Here is a 24,342-nt window from a genome sequence, read left to right on the forward strand (position 1 = left end):
TATCTCCTTGACATGCTAGTTTTTCTTACTTTTAGCCCTGTGCCCATGCTATTCTATCTGCAACAATTTCCCAACTCATTCATTATTCCTCCTAGCCTTTCTCATCATCGTTCTTCTCTGGAAAGGTTCAGAACCTCACTAAATATTCATCCTTTACTTCTTTTTAAATTCATCACAATTTATTTTAATTATCTAAATCCTCCTTCCGACCGCAAAGTACATGAAGGTAGGAACCACTGTCTCTATCCCAGCACAAAGCACAGTGCTTAAACACAGAACATTACTTCTTGAGGTAGCAGTCGGGTTATTTTTAAGCTAAATGAACTGATCTGAGATTACAGAAGAGTTCTCTACGTTTTAGGTTTTACTCACTAGTCACAACTTAAGACCATTTCAGAAGTCATATATACTTTAAACTGAAGGTCTGATTTAACTACTTAAAGTATTAGAGTATTAAAAGCAGAGAGATAAAGGCAATATGGAAGAGCAGGGAAACAAGAACAAAATCCTTACTCTCAAAATGTTTTTAATTTGATTAGTATACTGCAGTACACAGTCTGACATCGGAGATACACAGAATTTGTTAATTCTGTGCATCTTGTCATACGTACTTGTATAGAACCAGTTAAATATAAAGCAGGTCTGAAAAAGAAAGTGTTAAGGGACCATTCAGAGAAGAATCAAAACTATGTTCTTTTTTCACTTAAAGCTTCCTTAATCTTTAAAAACAAATTTACTCTTCCCGACTGTTTTTACTGTAGTGTTATGTATTTGTTAATGTTTTTTTCTTAGATTTTCAATGGAGACTAACAAAAAAATCATCTCTTAGTCCTGAATTCACTAGTTCCACTGCATTTCACATATACTTCTAAATTTTCACTTATAAAATCAATTCAATTATTCATAGAGATGGTACATTTTTATAATAAAACTTACTTGAATTACAAAACATTTTTAAAGTTCTATCATTCTATTTCTTATGATAAAGTACTACTAGCTCATACAAATGTGTTATAAGAAGTGAATTTGGGGGAATAAAGTGGTATAAAGCAGATGAAGGCTGTTATAAAGAAAACTATCTTAGTTCAGTTTTGGAAAAGTTATGAAACGACTGCACAAACAGCTCAGTTTTGATATACCGAAGGGCAGAAATAAGAAAACAATAAAGTCCTAGGCATAGTAGCTGTACCAAGAGGAGATGGATGATAGAATAATGGGATTAAAATAAACCAAAATAATCGAAGAGCTAACTCTGGAAGTTGTCAGCTGACTTGACAAAAGAATCTGAAGTAATCTCAAGAGGATGAGGGCTGAAGATGAGGGGTCTTAATGGTTTTTATTTAAAAAAAAAAAAAAGCTCATCAAAAACTGAGGCACACAATTGAACAAAAAGATTATTTGAATTACTAATTTAAGATGAATCAAGTTTAAATAACAGGACTCTATCTTGAAATCAGTTATAAGAAATATAGTGTAAATAGGCAAAGCAATCAATGATAAAAGAGGAAAAGGCCAGTGCTGCACAGTGGAAATGGCACTTTTGGTTAAATATAATTTACTTTTCCCTTAATCTCTGTAGAAGACATTAATAAATGACGGAAAGTCAAAAGATGATAAAAAAAAAATTTACAGGTTTTTATACAGGAGGAGTTTATAAAAATGTGTAACTGGAGCTATCAACAATTATCCCCTTAAAAATTCCAAGTATTATTTGTGTTGCCTCTCATTTTTTAAAAAATGAATCTCAACATCCATTTGTCTATTTTATTAATTTGTTCAAAGACCCAGCTTCTAGCTTTTTTTTTCTCTCAACTGTCTTCTATACCAATGATTTCTAGTCTTTATTATCATCATCATCTCCTTTCCTTGGGTTTATACCAACATTCATAAAGTTAACCTCCTGTCAAAACACTTTCACTGTACTACACGTATCTACTTCGTATAGTACTTTCATTATCATTTTAGTTTTGGGAAATTCTAAATGTATCTTTTTGTTCTTAACTCTAAATAGTGCAACAGAGAATAGGGTCTATAGGATACTTACTCTTTACTGAAGCCTGTTTTCATAAATGTTCCCACACGTACTTAAAAAACAATGTGTTAAATGCATAATTCTATACATGTGTAATTGTTAAGGTAATTTAGTCACACCATTTGTATCTTTGTTGATATTCTTTTTGTCTGCCTGACATAATTCAGAAAGGTGTGTTGAAATCTCTTCCTATAAGAGATTTGTTCAGGTCTCCCTCTAGTTCTATTAATTTATGATTTACATATTTTGAGGCTATTTCATTAGGGGGTACACACACATAAAACTGTTTTATCTTCCTGGTGATTTATCTGTTTTATATCCCTTTTACTTTCAACCTTTCCACATCCTTGTGCTTTATACATTTTCTTGTAACGAACTTTTTAAAAACAGATCTAATAACCTGTCTTTTCACTAATGCATTTATTCCTTTACATTTGCTATTGTTATTCCTGGTGCACAGGGACTTAGATTCTATCATAATTTTTAAATTTATTGTTTCCCCATTATACTCCATACTATTTGCTATTTCCCTCCTTGGGGGGACAGAGGGAGAGATCTCTTGAAATCTCTTTTGTGAGACCAGCAAGACTCAAAGTGTGATTGACAGTTCTTCATTATTCATTGTAGTTCCACTGTGAAAGCCAATATATACACATACTTAAAAACTACTCAAGTATCCTAACAGTTATAGGATTTCCACTCATTTTACAGAACACTTTGATAGATGTAATTTAGTAGATAAAGGTCTGTTATGAAGAACTAAGTTTACTTTTGAGATGGCAGCTATATAATAAAAAAAAAGTTTAATATGAAGGAACTACTACTTCGGTATTTTGTTAAAATTCTGTTAAAGTTCATTTAAGGATAACATACACAAATTATTCTTAAGACATCCAATTTAAGAAAATACTAAAATAGGCATGGTAGAATGTTTATTAAAGAAAATCTTCATGTTCACAAATTTTAAAACTGTGGTCTCAAATGATTTAACATGCCCTCTAAGGCTTGCAACAATCTCCTTCACATTTAAACACTACTATCTCTTAATTCTCTGTATTTCCCCCATACTACTTTCCTAAGCATAAAAAAAATCTACCTATATCATGAAGCAATGAGTATTTCCAAATAGAGTCCTATGAAAACCAAAAGAACAGTGACCAGAAATAAAGCATATTAAATTTTAAAAATTAATCAGTATTTTTTTCAATATTAAAGGCATTAATTGTGTGAGTACATATTTTTATGGTCATCTACTTCAAAAAAGCAAAATCTAGCAATGAGAAATAAATTTACTATTAAATATAGTTTAAAAACTAAATCATGTCAAAGCTTTATTAGAAAGATCTTACAAAAAACAGAAGTAAAAGATTTACAAATGTAAGTACTGTTATGCATTGAACTGTATTCTCCCAAAAGTCATATATTAAAGCTCTAATCCTACAATATGACCATCTGGAGACAGGGACTTTTAAGGAGATAATGAACGTTGGATGAGGCCCTCATCCAATTAGACTAGTGTCCTTGTAAGAGGAAGAGAAACCCAGAGAGCTCAGAAGAAAGTCCATGTGAGGACACATGGAGAAGTTAGCCATCTGCAAGCCAGGAAGAAAAAGCCCTTATCAGAAAGTCAATCTGCTGGCACCTGAGAAAATAAATTTCTGTTGTTTAAGCCACTCAATCTGTGGTATTTTAAAAGCCCAAGCAAACTAATGCAACTATAGTAAAAATTAAAATGCCACTTATTTAAAATAGGCCTTATATAAAAAATATCCAGAAGAGTTTGGTTTAATTCTACCTCAGGTACTTCTCAACTATGATGCCTGTATATCCTTTTTATGAAGGGTAATGCCATCCACAGCTCACAGAGTGATGAGAAAAAAATGAAACATTTGAGAAAGCTTTAATGCTTTGTAAAATGCTACTTACAATGTACATAGAAAAATGGCCATGACTACCCCTACCCGAGCACAGAAGTATACACAGCAGAAGAAAACATTTACTAGGCATCTAGGACATGATTAGCACTTTTATAAATCTTTCATTGAAGATGGGTATCTCCATTTTAAAAAGTGGAGAGTCTGATGTATAGTTTTATATGTTGTCTGAGCTACCATGATAGCTGGTAAGAAACAATGAAATTCAAACTTACTTCTATCTGCTACCAAAGGCCAAATATATCACATTGTTCAAGTTTATGAGTTTTACTGGCTGTTAACAGCAAAACTGACAGCCCTTACCTCAAAATTAACAATGTGAAAGCCAATGTGAGGCATCATCACCCTGAATCTGAATAAAGAGAATTATAAGCTAAGAACATGATGATATTTACAGTCTTACCACATTGTGAATATGCAGTTGTATTCTGGATTTATGTGATCTGACATTGTATATAAAGTCAAATGATACATTAATTAAAATATCTACCTAAGTAAGAATATATGTGTGATCAAGTACATTTTAAGATTCCAAAAGGGATTAACAATGGTGTATGTGGCACAAGTTTTTCATTTTGTAAAAGCCTGGTATCTCTAAAATACATTTTCCATGTGACTCTTTCTGTTACTAAGTTTAGACAAATACTTAGAATAATTAAAATTAGGATTCCTTAGACTATATGAACAGTTAACTTCTATTATAGAGAGTAACCAGAAAAGAAAAACACTAAAGATCTTTAATATAAACGCGATCATTATTATGTGAAACTTACTGAAATTTTGGAGCCCAAACCGTTTTCCATGAGATTGTACTTGAGGATTGGTAAGAGGACAGCAGAATATGCAAACATGTTCATCATGTATAAATACATTAAAATATGAAAATTAACATGACATTTTGAGCCTGGCTATAAAAAAAATGTTTTCTTACTGCCATAAAGGGGTTTGTTTTTATTAACAGATTCAGATTTAAAGATATATAGCTAACATACAGTTTAATCTTACCAAGTTGTGATTGGTTTCCATCAGCCATCTGTATCAGAGCACTGTCTTTCTTATTGTACAAAATCTTCACACGCTGCACATCTCCATAAACACCTTTTTTGGAGCCACAGAGAGGTAATCCAAAAATGGAATTAATTTTACATGCAAGTCAGCTGAAGATTATCTTTCTGACATATTAATGAAACATTCAGACATCAACATGATCACTCATTCAAACTCATCATTCTCACAAATGAATAAAGAAGATCAAGATTTTGAACAGTGAATTTTGAAAAGAATAATTTTTGATAAACCCTCAAAGCTATGTGAATGATATTAAATTAAAGACCATGCAAAATAAATCAGCATGCATTAAAACAAATTTTGTGTCTATGGAGAGTTTTAAATAGCAAAGAAAAATAGCAAAAGATTTACTATTCAACTTTAAGCCAAAGTGCTAGCTACAAATAAGAATTAAGGTGAAACAAAAATCAAATCAATAATAAAAGTATAGTGCTAACAATAACATACCGAAGAGGGTAAACAGACTTTGGGGCGTAACCATCTTTAGAAGGAGAGAAGAGCAAGCAGCGTAAGACAAGAAGAGAGAAGAGTCGAGGAAGAGCGGAGATGAACAGATCATCCATAACGAAGGGTGGTTCCCGCAGAATGGTGAGGTGGTCATGGATCATGGTTCAAGGCGGTTAATTGGGGCAAGTTGGTCCGAGGAACATTTGTTCAAGCACAGAAGCATGAACATAGGGAATGGAGACAGGGAATGAAGACAAGGACAAGGAAAATAAAGGATAAGACAGGGAAGGGAATGGGCATTTGGGAAAAGACAAGGAAAGGGAAGGTGAACACACAGGGGAAAAGGATGAAATGGGGAAGGGAAACAGCAATGCAGAAGAAAAAAATAAGGAATTGGGGAACAAAAAAAAAATAAAATATAGGTCAGTACATAGGAAATGCAGGAATTTGGTCAGAAAATGGTTGGTTTATGTACTGTACAAGAAAAACTGAGTAAAATGTAGTCATCCAAGACAAATATGGGTAAAGTACATCTATATCAAAGAGTAAATTACAGCATTTCATCTCAACATAGGGAAGGAAAGCATGCACAGGAATTTTAAACTTTGAACTTTAACTGCATAAGCATGGCTGGTTATGAAATGCAGGCAAAATTCTTAAAAGAAAAACAAAGGCACTCTGATTCAAACATTTTAGCATGCAGAACTGTGAATGACAATAGTATTAAATGATAAAATAAGCTTAATGTTCGTATTAACAGAGGCCAATTAAAAATGAAACAAATATTCAAATTAGACATTGTAAACTGATACACTGAGCTTCCCACATTTCATACCAGCTTTCATAGCAATCAAAATAAAATATACCAGACATAAAATGTACAACTAAAGAAAATAACTCAGCAATAAATTTTATTTAACAAGGGGGGGAGGGGATAAAGTTGAAAAATATTTTTAGAAGACAATGACTAATAACTGCAAAGAAAAAATTACTAAGAAAGACTGGAAGAGTGCCTCGTCAAGATCTTTGGAAGAACCTTCAAAGAAAAATGTATTAGAGTAGTTCACATAAAATAAGATTTAAAAAAATGCAATGACACATAAGCATGAAATGAACAAGCAAATAATTAGAAAAGGCAAAGAACAAAATTGTTTTACAATTAAATCTGCAAATTAGACCACATTTGCCTTTGAGAACAACAAAAAGAAAAAGCCATACTTTAGTACTTCACCATATTTTTCTTAGGAAAAATAGGTAGTTAGGTTAAAAATAATAATAATAATAATATATAAAGAGATATGACTAAGGAAATATTACCTAAACAAGTACATAGATTTTATTCAGAAGTAGAAACATACAGAAAATACTTTGACTAATGAATGTACATAAAAAGAAAGGCAAGTGCAAAATGAAATAAACATGAAAAACTTTCACAAATGAAATGGAGTTAAAGAATAAACATTAGAAAATTATTTTACTAACCTCTTCATTTAAATTGCTAACCAACAGGACTGTATTGCCACCAGCTGAGACTCCAGGCATACCCACTCGGCCAGCAGCAGCTGCAGCAGCTGCTGCAGCAGCATTTGGAATAGCCAAAGGACTCAGAGCTCCTGGAACAGCTGCAACAGGAAGCCCTAATTTTAAAATAAAGCATATTTTACGAAACACACACAAGTCGTTTACAAAAACCAATTTAAGCACGATGGCTGCATGGCTTAGGGCTGACCACTCCAAATGGTTCCTGAAAGTTAATTTTTATAACATTTAGAAAAATGGTTTGCTGATAATGTAGCAATTAGAGAAAATTAACTGGTTTCAATGAAATCATTAAATATTAGGGCTAAGGTACATACCTGTAGTATGCTAAAAAATTAAATATATAATATTCCATTTCCTATGGAAAAGCAAACAAAGCATAAAGAATATATTTCTAGGTCAGAAACTTGAAAAATTCACTTCCATGGTTTATAGCAAGAAGGCACATCTAAAATAAATATCTTCAACAATAACTCAACACATTGTTATACAAGTGCTATCTTCTTCATAAACTCATACTTGAAAGCAGACAATTACAGTTTATGAAACAAATATAGTAAGTTCTTCAGTTCTTGGAGAACTATCACCCGGAACACATCATTATTTAATTCATTCATTCAAATGACCTAAAGAAAATCTTACCAAAGTTTATTTGCCTTAATTTCACACTCAAGTAGTCATAATGAACACAACAAATTTCTCAAACACATTTCCCCAGTAGAAAGACTGAGAAAATGTCACTGTTAACACGCAAGCTTTCTCTTTCAGTCTTTTCCTACCTTTTGCTTACCAGTTTTACCACTTCCTTATTTCAATTGTTCTATTTTCCAGTCTTACTATTGTTCTATCATGTTTAAGATACGCCAGTCATTTATTCTAGAGAGAATTTTGTCTCACCATTTAAGAATAAACTCAAAATCCTTCCCTCCCTTCAATTCTTCCATGCCAGTTTATATCTCAATAAATACTAGTTCACTAATGAATTGTATTTTTCTCCTTCCCATGAAAAAGGAAACATCCAACCTACATGAAGTTAATTCATGACATACCTGGAGAGAAATGGCCCTTAGTATTGTTGTCCCGTTAAGTTCATATTTTATTTCTTCTTTTCTCTTTCCACCAGCCTTCTTGTGTATGTCATAAGGATGTGATGTTGCCTTTGGTTTCAGATCTCTTAATATTTTAGCCAAGTTTTTTTTTTTTTATCTTTTTACTTTATAGAAACTGATTTCATTGACAGTCTGAAGGGTTAAGAGTCACAATTCTTATTATCTGCAGTTTGACTTAATAAATATTTTCCAATTTTTTTTTTAAAGATTTTATTTTTTGACAGAGAGAGAGACAGCAAGAGAGGGAACACAAGCAAGGGAGAGTGGGAGAGGGAGAAGCAGGCTTCCTGCCGAGTAGGGAGCCCTATGCGGGGGCTCAATCCCAGGGCCCTGGGATTATGACCTGAGCTGAAGGCAGACGCTTAACGACTGAACCACCCAGGCGCCCCTCCCTCCAATTTCTTTTTCTCTCTTCTCTCTGAGCAGTTCAACAGTGGAATAATATTTTTTTCAATCTTTTTGTGGATGAGCTTTAGTGCTTTTTGCCCACTTTTCCAGATTCCCTTTTTCTTATTTCTCCATTTTCTTTTTTAGATTTTATTCTTTGTTATGGAAAATATCCAACATTAAAAAAAAAAAGAGAGAGAGAAAGAGACTAGAATAACAAACCCCACACACCCATCACACGGGTTTAACAAGTATTAACTCATGGCACTCATGGCCAATCTTGTTCCATCCGCTCATCCATTTTATGTATTATTTTTCATCCTTTTTTATTTTAAAAGTAAAACCCAGAAACAAGTATCTAATTTTAAAATAAAAACTTCTCATGTCTTTAGTAGTCTTTGATGCCTTTTTGGATCCACTAGTGTGGTGGACCTTTGCAAACTATTCTACAGCATTTCAAACTTCCCCACATTAAATACTGTAGCTCTCATTATACTTTATAGGTTGTTTCCATTAAATATTCAATGGGTATCTTAATTTGCTGCCAATGAAAATGACCTCTCCCCCTCCTCCTTTAATTATCATTCCTTGAAAGTATTTTTCAGGTAGTTGTGGCTCAGTGTACATAGCATTCAACTAAAGTTGATAACACAATTTATTCAATAATTGGTGGCAGAAACTCCAGATGTAGCCATTACATTGTCAAATCATTCCCTTGTTTCCCTGCCTTAATTTGCTGCTCTTCCGTGGAAAAAGTGCTTAAAATTCTGTTAAGTTTCTTGGTCTTAATGGGTTCCAGTCGGTGGCCCAAAACAAACACCAACAACACATGGCATGCAGAAGAAAAAAGTTCAGTATCAATCCTCAAATTCCTTTAAGAATAAAAGATTTTTTTTTAATCCATCAAAGAAAGACATTTGAGCCTCAGCTCTTGTCCACAATGAAAAATTAAACGTTTAATTTCTGGTTTCATTTCCAATTCTACCAAACAATTTTCAGGGCCCACTAAACCAAAATAATTTAACTGAACAACTAATTATAATTAGATACCAAAATTAATCTAAACAATTTCCTAAATCCCTAGCATTTTCCCTGTCCATCTCTTGACTCTTACCGCCATCCTCTGTTTATTAAAATACTATTTAATAGAATTGTCTTGAACTTTGTATCCCCACACTGAAAAAGTTCTCAATCTTTTTGGTCTCAGGACCCCTTTACAAAGTAAACTCAGAAATTACTGAGGACCACAAAGACCTTTTGTTTATTTGGATTATGTCAACTGATATTCAAAATACCAGAAATAAAAACCAAGAACTGTTTTAAAAAGAACAAGAACACATCCCATATTCTATTAGCCTTCAGAGTAATGTATGCTAGGTTAGAGTAAGAGTAAAAGACAAATAATATTTTAGTATTGTCATGAATATAGTTTTGACTTTGTTAGAGACCAAGAAATCTCTAGGTATTTTGTGAACCACTGCCATGTATACTTGAGTATATTTTGTACACATGAGGTTAAGAAATGGTAAGGAATTAAAAAAAATACATTTATTCATTTCAAAGAAAATGCTATAAGAGAGTATGGGTATATTAAATAAAAAGAAAAGAAAAAAGAATGTTAGACATGCAGATAGATTACACACTACTGACACTTCCAGAATTAAGCTCTAAGTCATCTATTACTCATCTTTCCCTGTTGACATTTCAAGGAAAATTATTAATTCATGAAATATAAAATACCAATCTACCTAAATTTGATGTATCAATCTAAACACGACAGTCTAAGCTTAATACTTCATTTTTGCAGAAAAGCTTCTTTTGAAATACATCTCTACAATGTCAATATACAATTCAACAATCTCATGAAAACTTCACCAAAATATTCAAAGGTGATAGAAAATTTGTTCTAAGAAACTTTAAATATTCAAGACAACTGTTTTCGAAATACATTTCTTGTTGAAATCTGGGTTTTACAATGAAGGTAGGTAACTTGGTGGCACAAAATTATTTAAAACATCAAGACTTACGGAAAAATGATCACTGAGAATTAAAAGAAAACTGAAATTAATTTAAAATAGTAACTGAAAATTAAAAGTCCAGGCTGGAGTCTTAGTGTGACAGATCGGCAGACTTTTTTTTTTTTTTTTTTAAATGCCAGGAAATGTCACCTTTTATTAACAACACTGCACTTTAAGTAACAATAAGACTGCAAATTTTCTAGTGAGAAAATGGGTTCAAAGGAGATGCAATTTACCTCCTAGTATGGAGGTAAGGGGAAGCTTAGCAAAAAGTGGAATGTAAGCTGTGAGATCCCCACTGTCTACTTCATGTCTCCCCACTTTTCGATTTATTATCACTTATCCATTTATAATCTGGGCCACTGTGCTAGTGTGTCAGGTTATATATATATTTTTTAATTTTATTATGTTATGTTAATCACCATACATTACATCATTAGTTTTTGATGTAGTGTTCCATGATTCATTGTTTGCATATAACACCCAGTGCTCCATTCAGTATGTGCCCTCTTTAATACCCATCACCAGGCTAACCCATCCCCCCACCCCTCCAACACCCTCAGTTTGTTTCTCAGAGTCCATAGTCTCTCATGGTTCGTCTCCCCCTCCAATTTCCCCCCCTTCATTCTACCAAGTCATTTTTATTCATTTTAGGAAGCCCAGAGTATGGTGTAAGAGTACTTTAAGAGATTAGGGCAGTCACTGTACTTGATGCCACTAGCATGTACTTTTCTTCCACTATTTCCTCCCCGCCGCCCCTCCCCTCCCCAGACTGATAACTTAGAAAAGCTATTTAAGCCATCTTTACACAGTTCTAAATCCCTGGAATTAGTCTTGAGTTTTTACTGGACTTTTAAAGCCTCTAATGAAAAGATTCTACAATTTCTCTCAGTATGCTCTTCTCTGAAAAATTACTGTCAATCAAGAAAAAAAAATTTAGGTTTAATCTAAATGTCTTCTACAATAAAAACAACATACAAAATATTTCATGATGCACTATTTATACCACAATGATAAATTCTGAAAAATTCTGTATTTTTCATATTAACTCCTAGCTGTAAGTCAATAAATTTACCATCTTCCCTTTGTAAAAATTGTATAAAACATGTTATATACATTGGCTCCAGCAAAATATTTTTAGCTGTAATTTTAATGATTTACATCTTTAGCTAAGGCAGCAGGTATGCTGGAAAAAAATTATTAATGCATGTTGATGATGAGAGATCAAAAATACCTGCTCTACTTCCAGGAGTGTTAGAACAAAATAATGTGGAAGAGCTTCATAAACTGCCATACAAAGGTATCACAGGGATACTTTCCATGTGAAATGATCTTCATCAGGTGGGCCACCCAGACATTTTGAGTGACTCGGCAATTTTAAATTGCTCATGTTCGTTCTGACACATTATTATTGCTAACCCTTACTCCACTGAAATGGATGAACACACAGCCATGTACAGGATACAAAGTCCAGTGGGATGAAGGGATATAACTTACTTATCTAGCCCTCTTCCCTTAAGGTCACATAGACATCCTTAATCTTGTTCAGAAGAATTAAACTTTTTGTTAACTTACTTTAAATCATTTACAAAGTTATCTATGATTTTTAATAAAATTTATGTTTTAGATTTACAGAAAAACTGAAGATTCTACAGCTCCTATATAACCTGGGCACTTCTTTTTCCCTCTATCATTAACATCTTACATTACTATAGTTGCTGCAATTAATCAGTATTAACTGAAGTCCATACTTTGCCAGACTTCCTTGGTATGCCTCTAATATCCTTTATTGTTCCAGGATCCCATATTACATTTAGTCATGTCTCCTTAGGCTCCTGTTGACTATGACAATTTTATCTATGATTTTTAAAGGTACAGAATTTGTTTTATCCCTTCATTTCCCAACCTAAAACTTCTTTACTCTGGTTCAAGACATCCGGTAGTTGTCTCACATACTACTGAATAGAGGATAGGGGGTGGGACTTTGAGGCCCTTTCTAATTCAGCAAGTATAGGGTCTTGGGTGGGGAGGGCAGTTTTTTACATTTTATTTCCTGATTTGAAACTGAAACTTTCAATTTTGACAAGAATGACAAATGCTATTCTTTCCTGAAACAATCCATTCCTCCTCTTCTACCACCTTCCTTTCAATTCCTTATTTTGCCTGCTGGAATTCTCTTTTCTATCATTAACAACTACATTTTTATTCAATGTGTTCCTTAGAGAAACTTTTTAATTAAAAGCTTGCTTTATCCTAATGAAACTTTTCTTATAACCCTCTCAAAAAGTCATTTTTATCTCCCTAAACCCTTCCCCAAAGGAAGGAAAAAGGATGCATTATTCATCATTTCTACCCTACCATCCAATGTTGCTTTCATACTGCAGTTCTACCACCATCAATTAAGACAGATTCTGCATCCAATCATTTCTCATCAAAACAACCATCAGGTCACTGGAACATTTCATCTCATCACAGAAAGACTTTAGCACCTGGCTTTATTTCCTCCTCCTCTCCCAGCCCATCATCATCTTGTGATACATTAAACACCCTTGGTTCACAATTTTTTTAAAAACTTCTTTGACAATTTTTACTACATCAATCCATTTTAGCAACTTCTCTTACTACATCTTTGATTTTTCTCTTTTCCCAATATTTAAAATCCCCTTTCCTGACTTCATTCTTCCATCTTTCTCAATTCTCGTACTCCATACAATTACTGAACCCACTTTTGGCCTCTATGTTGAGTAGCTCCCTTTCTATTTTTCCTTGGCTTGACTTTACAATGTAGCCTAAGTGTTTTTTTTGATGTTCTTCAATGCCAGACATGGATAAATCCAATCTTGTATTTTGGCTAAGCTTTCATCTGGGTAAGTAATAGAGTGAAAACATTCCAATTTTAGTATATGTGCTGCTGTAGTGAGCACTAGAGTGAAAACATACATACACACCCCAAAACTGATTCCATAAACATTCTGGTATTTAACATTAGCTGATATCCAAGTCTATCTGCAAGGGTTCTGTACAAACCCATCAGACCTAAGCCCCACATCCTACTCTCAATCTTGGTATGTTCAGCAAGTCTAAGAATGAGATCAGAATTTCCTCAAATTTTTCAACCAACTTCAAAAGTACTCCCTTTCATCTGTTTTCTCCTTTTCCCTTTCTTCATAAAAACATAAAATGGTGAGAAGAAAGAATATGGACTATGTAACTGATGACTTCAGTTCTGGTCCCAGCTCTGCCCCTACATTCCTCCCCCCCATATTTCTATGTGAGCTTGATAATAATCCCTTCTAGTTCTCACAATGATCCTAAGCAAGCAAGTACTTTTTTATTTTTTTAGGCTCCAGCATTTTCACTATACTCTAGATCCAATCCTCTACAATCAATTCTAGGACTTAAGCTAGCCTTAAAAACAAATACTAGGGGTGCGTGGGTGGCACAGTTGGGTTAAGCGTCCAACTCTTGGTTTCAGTTCAGGTCGTGATCTCAGAGTCTTGAGATCAAGCCATGTGTCAGGCTCCACACTCAACAAGGAGTCTGCTTGAGATTCTCTCTCCTTCTTCTTCTCCCCCTCCGACTCATGCTCTCTAAAATAAGTAAATCTTCAAAAAAACCCCACAAAAAATACTAGTTAATATGAAATGAGCATTCATTGTATGCCAAGCACTATACAAACTGCACTTATTAACATATTTAATCCTCACAATGGCCTTGTAACACTGTCATTACATCCATTACAAATGTGGAGGCCAAGACAGTGAAGCTGACACAGATTTTGAACTCAGGACATCTGGATTTGGAGCCCGTATGATTATGCATAGTTCCTCAATGCAAACATTTTTCCTCCGGCCCTGTTTTACTTAACTACCCTTCCATTTCTCTTTCCTTTTTTTATAGCACACTTCTTCAAAGAGTAATAAATGCTTTCTTATCATATTTATATCCTTAATCCATTATTTTTATTTATACCCACCCTCATGAATAACCTTATGGGAACTACTGAACTGAATAGGAACTTCTAATTTTAATCCTATTTAATCCCTCAATTTCTTGCTTAATTTTTCCCACAATATAAATGTGCACTGCTTAAGTTTCAATTTTAATTTCAAGTCATTAATCCTCTCGCCCTCTTATATCTGAAGAATCTTAAGCCAAGCTTTTAAAATATCACATTGTTCTCCCAATTCACAAGCTCATGGAACTATTGTCCAAGTGGTAGGCAGAATTTCCTACTGTCTAGTGGACTTCTCCCCAAGTTTAATTCTTCATAAGTACTCGTATCAATAAGATGCCAAGTACTATTACTTTTTTTTATTATGTTACTCACCATACATTACATCATTAGTTTTTGATGTAGCGTTCCATGAAGTACTATTACTTTTATGTTTAATTTTTCCCATATTTGTTTCTCTTCATTCTCATTTCATGTCCCCGGTTTAGAGTCACAACTATATCTTATTTAGTCAGTCTTCAATATGGCTTGTTAATAAGTGAATGCTTGTCACTCCCTAAACATGATATATACTTTATCACATCTGCTCATGCTGTTTTTTATTCTTATTCATATCCAAATCAAATGGCCTTTGGCCCATAAAACCCTCCAATTTCTCCTTCAGATAATGAGTCTCATTAGACATTTCATTATGTTCTAATATGACACCAACTCTATTACAGATTTCACTTTGCCTCACATTAGAGCTACTCAGATGTTTGCTGCCTCCACCAGACTGTAAACCAGATTACACAACAGAAACCTTCTGAATCCCTGAAGTGCCTAGCACAGTGCTAAAATGAACGCTGAATAATTCAATGAATGAATTAACAAGGATGCCACTGAGGTGAGGCAGAATCCATTCAGAGGTATGAAATGCTCATGCCAATTACTTAACAAGGTTATCAGAAATATCTAGAAAATGAGGCATAGAGAGGAAAGGCAGACTCAGAGAGTAACACCATTAAATTAAAATCAAGATCAACAGGAAAAAAAGTATAGAAGCTAAAAGGGAAGCGAAATAATGAAGTTAGAAAGAACTCAGGGGGAAAAAGATCGAGAGAAGAATTGAAATGAGATTTCCTATATGTTACCTATTGTTTTCTTGGTGTATCTTTAGAGGAACTAGTGAAAATCTACCTAATTTTCACCTGCTTTAGATAGAGGCACATTTTATACTGTGGTCACACACACAGTTATTATTCTATCAATTACAGAAGCAGCAGTAACATACTGGCTTTTCTTTGTTTCAGCCATACTATATATATATATATATAAAACTGTCAACTCTTAAAAACCAACACTTTTTCAAAATAAAATCTACAGTCTGATTTAATTTAAACCTACCTTTTATATCCAAAGGCTAGCGTTGGTTACTACTGAATTCAGGCTGTTTAGCCTGAAAAATATGAACAGTAACACTAGAATAAATTCAAATCTCTGACAGACTGTCTTGAAAATAAAGGTAAATAAAATTTCTTAAAACTATACCTGAGAACAATATAATGGGTGAACCTAACAGATTATTTCAAGCAAAGGCTATGTGATCATCCATTAAGAACTTTACATGAAGATTTTATCCTGGATAGTTAAAAGGCAGTCTACGAATAACATTGTAGCCCTACAGGAATAAGCTTATCCTATTTGAGAATGCTGGGGAATAAGTAAATATGCACTGACATGGTAACCTTATTTCTTCTAATGTTCATATCACACCTGTGGCCCATTATACTTCCAAAGTATGCAACTACCACCAACATTTCCCTTACCAAGAAAACAAAAATAATTCAACACACAGTCATTCAAATATTATTTAAATAGGACTCAAAGAGTTAAACTATCTAAAGGTTATTGCTTCAAGTTAATTTATGATTTAGAAGTTAAAATTTTATCCATTGACAGGTATTTTAAATGAACAATTCTATCTCAGCTCATTACTTCTTTTCTAAAATAACATTTTAAAGACTGAGAAATTAATATTTTAAAAATTCAGCCATAGCAAAATGGAGGATAGTTCAATAATCCAAAGAACTCATCTAAGAATGCACTCGTAGAGAAGTTTCAACTTAACTTCTATAGTTTCTTACTTCTTACATGTTAAAACAGATATGAAATGAGAAAGCCAAAGTTATGGGACAGCGAGTTAGTACAGGTATTTTCATGTGACTTCTGACCAAAAATATGATACATTGAACATGATAAAATACTTTTCTAATTATATGGCTTTTAAAAAAATTTTTAATGTTAAGGCATTCAGTGATACACTCTAAAAATCTATGTAGCTTAATATTTCTAGGAAGTATTTCTAGAATGTTTGTGTATTTGTAATTGTTTTAGTTTTTGTTGGACGATGACTTGCAAATGCGTCTGTAGTAGATGAATTATTCAGTCTGATTTTACGACCATAATTTTCTTTGCTATAATGCAGTCTTATAATGAGATATTATAGATTAGGGCTTTGCTAAAATTAAGATTTTAGTTTTTAAGTTTTAATGTACATTTTGTGAAAATGTAAAAATACAAACTCAGTTTACTATATTTTGGTGTGTTATATATATATATCTATTTTGGATTCAATTTTGAAGGGACACATGAACAATAATTTTGATTTTTCAATCATATAATAACCAGGTTAAACACTGAATGGGCTTGGCAACAAAAAAACAATCTGTCTTGGCAACAGAAAACACCTTAGTATATGGGGGAAAAAAGGAATTAGTATATGGGGGAAAATTAAAATTATAGGACTTACATATTTACTACATGTATGACACTGTTCTATTATTAACTCCACAGGGGAAAAGAAGACAGGCTAAAAGGCCCAGCTAATCTATAGTATATTTTATTCAATTGTTTGTTAGGAGCATGAACTTTGGAGCCAGACTGACAGAATGCCTATCTCAGCCACTCACTAATTACAGGAATATGAGCACACTGCTAATCTTTTTGTGTCCCAGTTACTAAATCTATGAAGTGGGGGACAATAAGAATAATTTCATTTAGGGATAATGTGAGGATAACTCACAAGGGCTAAGAATGATGTGGGCACTTAATACATATTCAAGAAATGGCCAGTGATTAGTATCCATATGCATCAGACAACCTTTTGGTTCCAGGCATTGAGACAATTTCATTCTAAGCCATAGTATTTCATGTGTTTTTGCTACACGATATATGAAGAACTGTAGCAATTATGGTGGCACCTAAGCAACTCCTTTTAAACTAGCAATTTTCTAAATATTTATTCCTATCACAGGAATTACCCCAAAAGATCTAGGCATTTTGATAGTGGAGCCAAATTTTTATAGGGAAAACAAATAGTGGTAGAAAAAAACAGCTAACCCCTTCTACCTATACCAATCATCTACAAGACCCCACCTTTTAGAAACTGGTATAAAGTATACTTAAGACTCATTTCGACCACCATTTCTTTTTAGAAAAGTCTACTTAATGGCCTACATATCACAATAATTAACTGAAAGTAGCCTTATAAATTCATGAAAATACCAGGTGGTAATTTTGTTCTTCCTAAGCTCTGTGGCTATTGAATGGTTCAGTAGAAAAACAAGTAAGAATTTCCAAAAGGCATTCACCTTGGAGGATACTAAAACACCCTAATTTATTAAATAATATCTAAAAGACAATGAATATCTTATTTTCTAAAAACACACATGGGAAAACATAGGCATCATTTAAATATAAGAAAACATATGAATACTGCTCTATTAGCTCACTGCTACATACTAATTTCCAATTAGTCTAGCTTTGCAGTTTCCCCCCTCATCACTCTACTGTAATAGCACATATAAAATACCCATGTTTCACAAAAGATGTTTGTTTTCATTGCACATCCTATAGAATCATATTTAAAAACTATAAACAGACTACACATACACATGGATACAAGGAAAACATCACCTAAGGGATTTTAATCCTTTGAGAAAACTCACACTCATATCTGTGGATCATTTTTTTTTCTCTCACAATTAACTACAAGAGAGAAGTGTATATTCTAGTGGTATTTAGTAAGGAAATACTAATGCTTCCTGGTTATTTTAGGGGGATGAATTCCTTCTCGAGAGAAACAGATCTAAATTTTAATTAACTCTGTTTAGTCCCTTATCCACCACCCATTCCCTTTTTTGAACCACTAAGACCAAAATAAAAAATATTACATTAATAAACAAAACAGCTCATTTCTGGACTAAAGTCACTATCTCAAGTCACTCTGGGGCTATCAGAACCTGGAGGCAACCTACAGTTTCTAGAGTTTAAAGCAGTACTGGGAAGAAGCTAGGCTGTACACCCATTCATACACTGGTTTAAAAATTAGTGAAAAATCAAAAGCTGGGCATCAATTTCTTCCGCCAAAAACAAACAAATGCAAGAATTTAACTGTCCTGTACAAACCATATTACAAGATAAACAGCCCTAGTTGATGAAGGAAAACTCTATAAAGATTTTCAACTAATTAATATAGAGAAATGTGAATTAAGGGAGAAAGGCAACATTCACAACCCCCAAATGAAATAAATTAACGCACCAATCTTTGGTGGATACTACTCAAGCTATTAGAGAAATATAATGGAAGGCTCAGAATGTCACCTCCTGAACCACAATCTATCTTAAAGCATCACTAAACATGGGATAACCAGATGTTTTATGCTTCCAATTGAGATACAGTATCAAACACAAGAACACCTATAAAGTATTCTTGCTTGAAAAATATAAATAAATACCACAACCTAAATCTAATCAAGCTTTTGGAGCTAACTTCTGGTTTACATAAAAAAATGCAAGGAACAAGTTGACACTACAAAGAAACAGCCACACCAATCAAGACTGTAGGACTTTTTCTCAAAATAACTAGGTTTCTTCATTAAGTCAGAGGAACTGAGGGTGAAGATGAAGGCAGAGAACTATCACAGATTAATAGTGGCTTAGGAGAAATAACAACCAAATGCCATGTATGGCCCTTGAGAGGATCCTATTCTGAACAAATCAACTCTTAAAATACATTTTTTGAGATGACTGGGGAAATTTGAAGATGGATTGGGTATTCAATGACATTAAGAAATTACTGTCAAACTTGATGGGTATGATAATCATATTATGGTTTGATAAGAAAATGTCATTATTGTAAAGATATTATGATAATGTTTGAGATGACATGACATGATGTCAAGGATTTGCTTCAAAATACAATAGAAAAAATGAGCAGATAAAACAAGTGTAGAAACTACTAAATCAAGATGATGCAAATGTGGAATTCACTACATTGCTATATGATGACTGAACTCTTTGACAGTAAAAAGTTTTTTAAAATTACCATGTGAATAAGCCATTCAAAAGTAACAAAACAAGATTCAGAAATCACTTAAAAATAACTTTAAAAGAATATTTTAAAGCTTACTTGTTAATTTTATGTATCACAAACACAGAAGAAAACAAATTCAATTTAACAGCTAAACAATGTTCTATCAGAACAATTATACCAAGATATATTTATTTGGCATGAATAAACAAAGTATAAAATACTGTTTAACAAGCTATAAAGAAGTTTTCTGAGAAAACTTCTTAACTTTGTTAAAGAAAACTTTTTAACTTTGTTAAAAAGCTAAAATTTAGCATCTAAAAATTACAAACTTTTCTCTATAGCAGTAATTATCAATTTCTATTACACAGTAAAATCATCTTGAGATCTTAAAAAAACTACAAACTCCTAGAACTCACTATTCATGATTCTCAGTCTAGGGTAGGGCCTGGTGATTTCAATGTGCAGAAAAACTTGAGATACTGTTCTATGGAACTACAGATTTACCTTCATGAACAAAGGTTTGTTATAGCTGTTTTCCATTATCAATTATTTTAAGGTCAACAGATTTCTCATAAAAAATTTGTTTTGCCTTTCTGTTAAGGCCATATGATGAGATGGCTGACTGCTACTTTATTCAACTCAAAATGCATAGAAAGCTCTAACATAAGTATTCTTTGTACAAATTATCTTCCCTAATTCTGAAAAGGTAGACAACAAGATCATGAAAAATTACTTCTAGCAATTTTTCTAAAAGTGATCCACCCCTTAATAAATTAACTGCACTTCTTAAACATGATAAAATGATCATAGTAACGATGTCTCAATTTATAAATCTCAAGGATTTTTATCACTTTGTTCTATGAAGTAGAATATGTGAATAACTAATAGTCTGCCAGGTTTGTGATTATGTATTTAGATGTCAGATTTCTAATTAATTACAAAGCCCTCAGTTTTCCTTCTTGAAAAAATTAATTTTCTGAGACACTATGACCCCTAGTTACTAAAAGGAAAACAGAAGCCAGGTATAAAAGCTAGTCTTAAAAAAATTACTGTGTAGGGGCACCTGGGTGGCTCAGCTGGTTAAGCGACTGCCTTCGGCTCACGTCATGATCCTGGAGTCCCTGGATCGAGTCCCGCATCGGGCTCCCTGCCCAGCAGGGAGTCTACTTCTCCCTCTGACCCTCCCCCCTCTCATGTGCTTTCTCTCTCTCATTCTCTCTCTCTCAAATAAATAAAATCTTTAAAAAAAATTACTGTGTAAAATAAACCAATTAAAATATATTGATTCCAAATTCAGTCAAGTTCTTAGATATAAAAATTATACAAGGTAAAGTGAATCCCCCTAAATATTTGCAGAAAAGAAGGATCACCTAGTTATTTGTGTTCTTACAGAATCTTTGAAATAAAGAGAGATCTATTATTTCATTTTGAACAAGTACTGTTTGAGGAAGACTCAGCAGGAAATGGATCTCACTGATACCAGTTTGTTGTATGTTGAAGTCACCTGCCTTAATAAATTTCACTAGAGGCAAATAAACATAGAAAAGATTTAGTTACCATTCCAGAAGACGTGACCTCACTAAAGTAATACTGAATTTTACTATAAAGGGTGTTTGAAAACTACTTTAAAAGGCAAAACACAAGTGGTTCCTTATAAAGATCACAATATCCACAAATGTGTGGGGCGGAAAAGTTAACTTCACGTCCCATAGATGGATATTTTTGGATTGAGATAAATTATTTAAAAATAATTTTTCTATAAACTGGCTAGTCTAAAATACTGTGAATCAAGTTGAAGACTCAGCTCTTATGAAGTATGAATACCCTGAATACACATTTTACATGTATTGTACATCCCAATAGAAAGAACTTAGACAACTAATTCAGAGACTTGTAAATGTCTAATAAGCATTTAAAATTTATAAGCTAGCTCATAAAATAAAAATTAAAATAACAGTTTGACACATTCGTATTCCTATCAAATTAATATCCTAACAAATCCAAAATATAATACTCAATGCTGATAGGCAAAAAAGTAGAATAGCCAGCCTCATAGATCATTCATATTAATATCATCTTTTTAGAAAGAAATTTGCAGTAAGAATCAGGAGTCTCTAACATTTTCTTTGACCTGATAAATCTAGCTCTAGGAATCTAGTCTCAGGAAATAATCTGAAAGACAAAAAAGTTATGTACAGGGTGTTTGTAACAATGCTATATATATGTTAATAAAAAGTATGGAAGTAGATTAAATGTCCAATAAAGGTACTTTCAAAAGTACTATAAATCCACTAGCATGCTAGACAGCTATTAAAATTTTTTAAAAATTCTTACTAATAATTACAATAAAACATAACACAGAACTGCACATACAGTGTGATTTTAATTTTGTATAAAATTACATATTTACATAGAAAATAAAAGAAAAAATGGTTACCTCTTGTAAATTATCAAAACTACCAGAGTCCATAGCATTATTTGATTTTTGAAACTTTTAACTTATCTAACATTCAAAAAATATCTGGGGATACTTAATATAAAAACCCAGTTATAACAAGATGCAAAACCATTAAAACAGGTAAATGATGAAGTCATTTAGTAAAAAAAAAGGTGAATTCACATTATCTTCACTCTTTCTTATCAGAGTGCAGAAATAAAGATATACTGAAATATTCAAAATAGAGCTAGAAAATGAAGACAAATTTATTAAGTAGTGAACTTTACTCATATGCTTTTAATGCAAAAAATGCAGAACACCTGAAAAATGAATAATAAATGTATAGAGGAGGATACAATGATGCCAGGGCTTCATAATCTTCTATGAGAAAGACATTTCATTACTACTTAAAAGAAATTTCACCAGGGCCATGAGGTTACAAGGAAAACAGAGATGAATTCCCTAGAAGAATCCAGGTGACTTCTAACCAGGACTCCACCCAGAATCCAAACACACACAGACACGTCTAACTATACCCAAATGGGCAAAACACACAAACTCCTTCAAGTCCAAGGAAGGGACTGGATGCTAGCTGGAATTTCTTGATATTTTACACTAAGCTGTTTAATGACCTGGATGTGAATTTTTAAACTTCTCAGAAACTGCATGTAAAATCTTGAATTTATCTACTTTGTGTTAATGATTAAATAATGTATCTGTTCCAGCAGATCTACTGTGCCTAGTAGAATGCCTAGGACCTGGGAGTTATTCAATAAACGCTGTTTTTCTCTTCTATAAAATAATACAATTTCTATCAGTAAATAATTTAAGAATCTATAGTAATAATAAGCAAAGATCATGTATCACTCATTGTCCCACTCTTGACTTTACCTTTAAAAATGGTACACTATGAAATAGTCAACAAGCCAAGTTGAGGGAATAAAGGCTTAAACTAAGCCCACACAGTGATAAAGAGATTCTGTTAGAGAAGAATGTTATTAACCTAAAGAATGTGTTAAAATCATGATAAACAATTATGGTTTGTTTGTGCTAGATGTATTAGAAAATCAGAATAAAGGGTCAATTCTGTCTGAAGTTACCAGAATTAATTTCAAATATCAATTGCTTCTCTTGTGCATAAGGTGTCTCTGTTCATGGATGTATCACTTATATTACTACATACTTATAATGGATAGCACAAGTGTTACATATCTACAGTAAATATGTATCTACTTGTAAGAATTACTTCATTATAATATACTTTTACTGAGACATAAACTGAACTATAAGAGCTAGTTTATAACTCATCAATCTTCAGTTCCAAATGGACAGAAACTTTAAAGATAATCTTACACATATATAAGAAACCAAGAATTTCCCAAACACAGCAAATAAAACTATAAAATTTCATCTTAAGTTATAAATCACTTCACTCATTTTATTTGCAAAATAACACTTTCCCCTATTTTTTCTTCATCTTGATTCCATCAACTAGTTGCAAATTTTTGCATTGTTTTTCTTGTCTGTGTGAGGTGAGTCAGATCCATTGTAGAATGAGGTGAAATATAAATAATTAAGACAAAATGTGAATACCAAAATAAATTTTATAGAAAATCCTTCCCAGTTTAAATTGTTTTTTAAGAGACAGGCTATAACATGTGTTGAAAAAAATCCATATGACTACTTCCATTACATGTTTTGCCTGTTCACTTTTCACTGTTTCTATGCAGTGCTAAATTATAACCATTAGATTAGCTCCAAAGAATATACACAAGGACTCTAAAACTGGCCTTAGACCTAGACAGTGTGACATCAAATTTAATGTGAAATTAAGAACTCAACAGTATTTCATCAGAGCTTTTCTTTTTATTCTGAGAGAGAAAATGAGGATGGTGAAAGGAATATAGCTGATAGAATTTTCCTAATACTTTAGGTTTTTTTCTACCAACAGCATTCAAATGCCTCTTGTCCAAAAAATAAAATAAAATAAAGCCTAACACAATTTCTTAAATTCCAAAATGGGGGATTCATTATACTTACTGAAGTTTAACAGGCACCTT

At 32.8% G+C, this 24,342-nt stretch overlaps 1 protein-coding gene across 4 annotated transcripts in view; it reads right to left on the reverse strand.

The window, feature by feature from the left end:
- The window catches only part of PTBP2 (polypyrimidine tract binding protein 2), a 42,957-nt gene that overhangs the window by 5,637 nt on the left and 12,978 nt on the right, over positions 1-24,342 (reverse strand). For 2 of the 4 annotated variants that reach the window (XM_025872256.2, XM_025872255.2), the window contains exons 6-8: positions 6,964-7,118; positions 5,482-5,515; positions 4,972-5,064 (exon numbers count right to left, since the gene is read on the reverse strand). In XM_025872256.2, the coding sequence (XP_025728041.1) occupies positions 4,972-5,064; positions 5,482-5,515; positions 6,964-7,118 (282 nt within the window). The remainder of the gene's footprint in view (positions 1-4,971; positions 5,065-5,481; positions 5,516-6,963; positions 7,119-24,342) is intronic. The other 2 variants (XM_025872259.2, XM_025872258.2) reach the window with 1 other exon arrangement.

This window comes from Callorhinus ursinus, unplaced genomic scaffold (genome assembly GCF_003265705.2).
Source record: "Callorhinus ursinus isolate GAN/ISIS: 27379988/994484 unplaced genomic scaffold, GSC_fseal_2.0 scaffold9, whole genome shotgun sequence".
NCBI lineage: Eukaryota > Metazoa > Chordata > Mammalia > Carnivora > Otariidae > Callorhinus > Callorhinus ursinus.